A 7,251-nucleotide genomic window follows, 5' to 3' on the forward strand; every position below is an offset into this window, starting at 1 on the left:
CAGAAAAGAGTCAGAAAAGTTGGCGGTGGTATATCTCGTGCTTCGAAAAGCATGTAAAACCGTTGGTCTGATTTCTCTGCGGTCATGTAGGATTGCCGTCTCACCGGACTATGAGAGTGAAGGAACGAGAGTACCTGTGTATTGCGCACACACTTGTGCACTATAACTCCTTTTTTTGCATGGAAAAAATGCGTTATCGCTACCACCGCTTGAAGGGTGAGTGGAATGGTTATGTTGGTTTCACCGGTCTTACGGCCCAATGTCGACACTCGGGAGTATAGCATCATCCGAGCGAGCGTTGGACCGAGTCCCTAACCCTTGTATACCCTACACCGGCATACCAACTAAAACCCGCGGTGGCCTTCGGCGCATACGGGACGGCCCCGGGGTATCTTATTGCACTAAGATAGCTGCTCGGAACCGTCACTATAATATCTCTTGCGTACATCGTTGATCTCCGTTGACATTCATTATCGTAGCCAATTAGAACCAACGTGGCCAACGTGAAATTTGGCTACAATGATTCATAATGATTTCTTCCTAAACGAATTTCGGCCAAAAAATATACTTTTCGGTTTTTTGATTTAAGGTTTATGTTAGACTTAATTTACGAATTCAAAATACACATTAATAATATGATTTACTAGCGTAGAGTAATCATCTCCCGTCACTCTATGGACCCCATATCCCTTAAGGTGCAGAGAGCTCCCTTTGCCATATAAAATACATAGTTGAGACGTCACCACGTCAATGATTACTTTATCAAATGACATTTGACCTTATAATCTTGTAGTAAATTGTAAAGTCGCTCGTTACTTATTTAATGTGATTCCCCTTTCCTCATTCATATTTACGGGAGTAAGGAAAGTAGGTCATTTACCTTGGCGGTTTTTTTATTCGCAGTGACGAAACGCAAGGGAGTAAATGTAGGGTAAGATTAGTTCGCTTGTACAGGGTCATTTTAACATCGCGTTACTAAATGAAACCCTTAGGAAGGTATATATATATATATATATGTATTTATTGTTCGTAAGATATATATGAAATGTCGAAGTTATGTGTGTATTCTTTATAAAATATCGTTCGCTATATCGTGAAGAAACTTACATACCTAAAGAACTCATAATAATTTCGAAGGTATATGAAGTCTGCCAGCTTTAAGCCAGCGTGGTAGACTAAGTCCTAAACCTTCTTAGCAGTAGAGACTCGAACTCACCAGTAATCAGTTTACAGGGCTATTATTATTTTATTTATAACTATCTACATACTATTAATGACTTAGTTGAAGCCTTCAGTTTAACAATTAGTAACTTATTAGCTCGCATGAAGAAACGAGAAAGCTACTCGCTTGATAAACATAATATTATAATATTTTGTAGCGTGCTTAACGCTGCCTAGTGGCAGAAATAGACATTGGGTACCCGTTTACTGGACAGGTGTCTGGTTGAACTCTTACGTATGATCACTTATAATAAATAATAAGAATATATTTTTCAGAATATAATGTACGTACGTAAAAACCTTAGTACTTTTATTAAAAACAGTGACTTGCATAGTCTAAATACCAGAAATAAAAATAAATTGGTTGTCCCTAATCATAGGCTCTGTAAAACCAATAAATCTTTCTTAGTTAATAGCATTAAGTTCTATAATAAACTTCCCTTCGAAATTACCAATTTGACCGAACAAAAATTCAAGTGTTATGTTAAGCGTGAATTAATGTGTAAAGGATACTATACTGTATCTGATTACCTTAATGATAAGACGGTTTGGAAAGTTTGTCCTGCACACAATGACCCACCATGTTAGCACACATTAGTAATTAATTAACTGCCTAAAATGTCTTTTGTTACATGTCTCACATGCTTTTTTTTTTATAATAATGACATTTCTATAGTTCTAATTTGACATAATCATATCATATCTTAATGAAATGTAATTTTTGAAAGACGACCACCCGATCATGTTGTGTTTGCCTGTTCAATATCACTATTTTTTTTTTCTTTTCTCATGATTGAAAACTATGATTGTAAATGTAGGCGAATGCACGCTGTACGCCATTATTTAAGTATGAATCTATGTTCTCTTTTATTGGCTATCGCTAATTTTATTTTATGCCGCTCCAGGTTTAATCGATTGGATTTCATCTTATCCCATGGTAACGGTGATGTGCGTGCATTAGCTTATATAACTATTGTGACTATGTACAAGAAAGAGTTGGAAAAAAATACAAAAGATGTACTGAACAATTGATGACAAAAAAGAAAGCCCGGAGTTTCTTTCTGCCTTTCTTCTTCGGGTAGTCATCACTTAGGTAGCTAGTGAAAGGCTGGTAGGTTAGCTAGGTTAGGGCTCATGTCCTCGCCGGTGAGGATCGCGACGCGTTACCCTTCTATTTCCCTCTACTTGCCAGCCCGAGCTGGTTACTTCGGTTTGTACCTAGTCTTTTGTATAAACTTTATCCCTAATTTAAAATCTCCATAGTTATATAAGTGATTTTAATAGTTGTTTAGAAATAATAATTATTCTTATTCTTTGTTTTGACGTATCATAAGTGCAACTTTGTTCGCCTACGTGATAAATAAAGTATTTTATTTTTTTTATAATATCAAAAATTCGGCTCAGCGCGGCGCGGGAATCGAACCTGCGGTATCTCGTTTTATAGGGTTTTGGTCACCAACATATTTTGTTTTTTTTTTTTTGTTTTTTTTTTTTTTATTTTATTTCAGCCAGTCGACTGACGAGACACGATTAACTCTAGGCAGTTGGCATAATTATACCGGCCTGTTGAAATCACATATATCCTTAAATCAAAAATTCGGCGGGAATCGAAGCCGTGACCTCTCGTTTACAGCTACCCACTATCATCTTTCATACATCAAATAAAAAAAGATTTTCCTTATCTCGCTCGAACGCGTTTTTAATAGTTCAATGAATCATTTAATTCCCCTTTTCACGTCGTCTCGGGACTTTACCAAGCTTCTGGTATATAATGCAGCTTCGACAGCATCCCAGTATAGTCTTCGAAGAACCTTCGTTGAAGCAAGGTACGTGTTTTAATTTATATATAATTTTTTTTTTTATTAAGAACAATAAATCTTGGAGAAATTAGAATTTAAATTAGGAACGAATTGAGAATTATTTTTATAATCGGGTATAATATGCAAAATTTAAGTATAATAATATAAATACAAAACTAAAGTTTATATAAAAGGTTGAAGAAGTAAACAATTTTTTAAATTGTTTTATTGGTCAGATTAAATTTATAGGTTAGATGAATATTGAAAGAAGTTTTACTGTAGCAGCAGACTTTGAAATTTGAAAGGAGTATAATTAATCTATCTATACTTATTATATAAAGCTGAAGAGTTTGTTTGTTTGGACGCGCTAAGCTCAAAAGTTACTGATTCGAATTGAAAAATTCCTTTATTGTTGGATAGCCCATTTATCGAGGAAGGCTATAGGCTATATAAAATCACGCTATGACCAATCAGAGCGTAGCATCAATGCAAATTGTTGTAATATTATATATAGTTTGCCCTTATTACTTCTATAATACATTGTTATGGGTATTTTACCTAAAAAAGACTCACGGACGCAAAACTGCGAGAAAAAAATAGCTACTTATTAATAATGTGTTTCTTTTCAGTTCAATATGAATTCAATTGCAATTCTTTTCGCTGCCATCGTCGCTTGCGCGTGCGCTCAAGTGTCGATGCCCCCGCAATACGCTCAGATGTAAGTGATTCAAAAACAATATCGTTTTTGTGGGATGTTTTTGCAGTAATGTTTAAGCTCACTAGCTCTGTATGTTAAATACGTCTACTCATAATTAGGTATTATTTATGATCTAAAATTACGTTACTTAAACCTATATTTATATAAAGCTGAAAAGTTTATCTGTTTGAACGCCTTAATATCAGGAATTACGAGTTCAAATTGAAAAATTCTTTACGTGTTGGATAGCCCATATATCGAGGAGATCTATAGGCTATATAATATCACGCTGTGACTAAAAGGGATGGAATAGTAATGAAAAATGTTATAAAAACGGGGAAAATGCATTCCTACTGAGAGCTTCCGTTGCGTGTCCTGTGTAAACGGTTAAAGCTACGCAACAATCATGTGTGATGGAATTGTTCCTCTTAAAATCCTTAAAGCATATTTTAAAACAAAGTCCCTACCACATATGTCTAGCTGTCTGAACGCGAAACTGAAGAACTACGCAACGGATTTCGCTGAAATTTGGTATGGAGATGGCCTACGCAATAAATCCACCAGCGCAATCATTAAAATCTAAATTATAAAAACTCTTGCATTCTTTACAGGAGACTCTTCCTTGATAATGACCATTATCCTATTTACAGATATCCAGAATATTACAAGTACTCCAAACAAGTCCGCCATCCCAGAGACGTGACCTGGGACAAGCAAGTCGGCAACAATGGGAAGGTCTTCGGAACTCTGGGACAGAATGACCAGGGTCTTTTCGTAAGTTTCTCACACCAACTAACCGTAAAGATTCTTTTGTAGTTCTTTGGGCTGCAGAGACCTTGATATTGTACTACCGGAGTGCCGTAGTTGTATCCCTATGCTCAAAGGTTTTGAGTTCGAATCCAGGGTTGGGAAAAGAGATAAAGGGATTTTTTGTTCAGTATTAGCCTGGAGTATGGAATTTATGTTCGAATGATGATGGGCTCAACCTTTATCACATAATGGGCCGGAATACACGGCGTAAAGTGAGATCTCTGGTTGCTTTTCTTTCTACCTCTTCGGGATTAAAGGCATGATGTGTGTTTGTTTTTGTTTAGACTGCTTGAGTGACGTAGTTGAATTGTGATATTACTGCCATTCTGACATCTCAAATTTGAATCCTACTTGTAAAATTATATTTTCCGCTCAGCTCTGAGTTTAGAAATGTGTCTCTGGAGAACGCCTTTAGAGATTACCCGAACACAATCGCAGACAACGAGTTTAGTATAAGCAGATCTTTCCTTATATCACATTATCCAAACTGAGAAATGTACCTGAGACAGTAGTACTGCATCCGACATTCAAAAACTAAACCTACCAATTCTCTAATCCTCCAGGGTAAAGGAGGCTATCAACACCAATTCTTCGATGATCACCGCGGCAAACTGACAGGACAGGGTTACGGGTCCAGGGTCCTCGGACCTTACGGAGACAGCACCAACTTCGGCGGCCGGCTTGACTGGGCCAACAAGAATGCTAACGCTGCTCTTGATGTGACCAAGAGCATTGGCGGTAGGACTGGGGTAAGTGGATCTGGTTGATACAATTTTTCTATTGTTATTATATGTCTTTCTTATGTTCGGATTTTTGCGGTTTTATATTATAATTATCTCCCGACGTTTCAAAGACTGCAGCCTTCATGGTCATAGGTAACTGAGGTGTTTGTTCGTCCGAAAAGTCAGTTACAATGATACATTTTAAATTTAGTTTAGCTGTTGATGGTCCGATCACCTGATGTTAAATGAAGCCGACCGGCATCAAATACATCTCCAGACGGTCAGCACAGTTATGTCTTCTTACTGGTGTTAGGTCTTTCATATGTGAGAGACCGGACTGGGTAGGTATTACCGCAATGTTTATTTCTGCCGTCAAGAAGCTGTGTGTTGTCACTGTTGTGTTCCGGTTAGAAGGACATTATAGCCAGTGTAACTACTCGACATAATAACGTCTCATGTCTCAAGATGGCGAGCGCAGAAGAATACTAAACAATACTTTATAATTGACGGTGTAGGATGGTGTTTCTGCTGTTTATGGGCGGTCGTATGGCTTACCATCAGGCGAAAAGCTCGTCTCGTCATTCAAAGCAATAATAAGTACTTAATTGCTTCTTCACGCTCCGCTTGGTCTGACTAAATATTTTTTGTTTACAGCTGACTGCCAGTGGATCAGGCGTGTGGCAACTTGGGAAGAACACGGATTTATCTGCGGGAGGCACTCTGTCTCAGACGCTTGGACATGGGAAGCCTGATGTCGGCTTCCAAGGTCTCTTCCAGCATAGATGGTGAAGTTTGTTAAGTTATTAAATTATTTTTTTATTAATTATGATTTTTATTCTGAAAACAACTTCATACCTATTTACTTAGAGTCGTTTTTTATACATTTATTATGAAACAGGAAATACAATTATGTTACGTATAAAAATTACGATTGTAAAGACGTTTGTAATTTATTAAAAGTAGTAGCGTAGCTTGCTGTAGAGTTGCCCTATATCTATATTTGTTGGGCTCTTCAGGACATTGCGAACTTTTGGGCCCCCGCTTTGTTTAATGTTGGTATGGACCAAAAGGGGCCCCAAAGCTCGGGGGCCCCGTATCTCTGATAAAGATAGCTATGGGTGTATAGGCTGATACAGCGGTAGCTACACCCCGGATTAAAAATAAAGGCACGGGAAAACTATTGGATCAATTAAAATATTTAAGCAAAAATTCCTTAAAAATAAAATGCATGATCTCAATAGGATTTTATAATATTTTCTGCCTTGATTACGTGGTCACAGCAACTCTCGGGAGCTAGGAAATTATCCAACATGGCCGTTGAAGACTAACTTTTACTAAGTTATTTCATTAAAACACGTTGTACTGAAGTTGCGAAGTACGCTTCACGGATAATTATGAAACTCCAACTATGCTTTGTAGTACAAACTCAAACTGACAACGAGTTGGGATTCTTTGCAAATTGTGACATAGTTTCGTGGTATTTTTCTTTGTACAAAATTGAAAATAGCGACATCTATACTCGTGACATCTAACTATACATTGGTAAAATAATAATTTGGTGTTTTATAAAGAATGTTGACGTTCAAAACTAATTTTAGGTAATTATTATATTCAATATAAAGGTTGTTTGGGCCAAATCGTATAAATGCATGAATTTCAAGCTAATGTATTTTATTATTTTTTTAAAGCATGTACTATAAGTGTGTTACATTTTATTCTCGAGAATTATAATATTTGACTGCAACCACTTGGTTAGCAGAGACATCTATCGTGCTATTGTTAAAATATTCGTAGGTACGGAAACGTGCGGAAGCTAAACTACTAAGTACGCAATAGTGTCGCTAGATGTCAGTGTAATATATTACACTACTAAACGTAATGATTTATAACTTTCTCGATAGATGTCTCTGTGTTATATTTTAAGTAATAAAAACTGTTGAACCATAACGTATTCTGCCTTTATATAATATTTACATGGATATACTTATAAATAAATCCAAAA

General features: G+C 36.5%; 1 protein-coding gene across 1 annotated transcript; it reads left to right on the forward strand.

The window, feature by feature from the left end:
- The first annotated feature begins 3,015 nt into the window (after positions 1-3,015).
- Positions 3,016-6,072, forward strand: LOC115450302 (gloverin). The gene is made up of 5 exons (XM_030178302.2): positions 3,016-3,047; positions 3,650-3,738; positions 4,368-4,491; positions 5,091-5,276; positions 5,904-6,072. Exons 2-5 carry the CDS (start codon positions 3,656-3,658, stop codon positions 6,036-6,038), a joined length of 528 nt encoding a protein of 175 aa, XP_030034162.2. The 5' UTR covers positions 3,016-3,047; positions 3,650-3,655; the 3' UTR covers positions 6,039-6,072.
- The last annotated feature ends 1,179 nt before the right edge of the window (positions 6,073-7,251 follow it).

This window comes from Manduca sexta, chromosome 5 (assembly GCF_014839805.1).
Source record: "Manduca sexta isolate Smith_Timp_Sample1 chromosome 5, JHU_Msex_v1.0, whole genome shotgun sequence".
Taxonomy (NCBI): Eukaryota; Metazoa; Arthropoda; class Insecta; order Lepidoptera; family Sphingidae; genus Manduca; species Manduca sexta.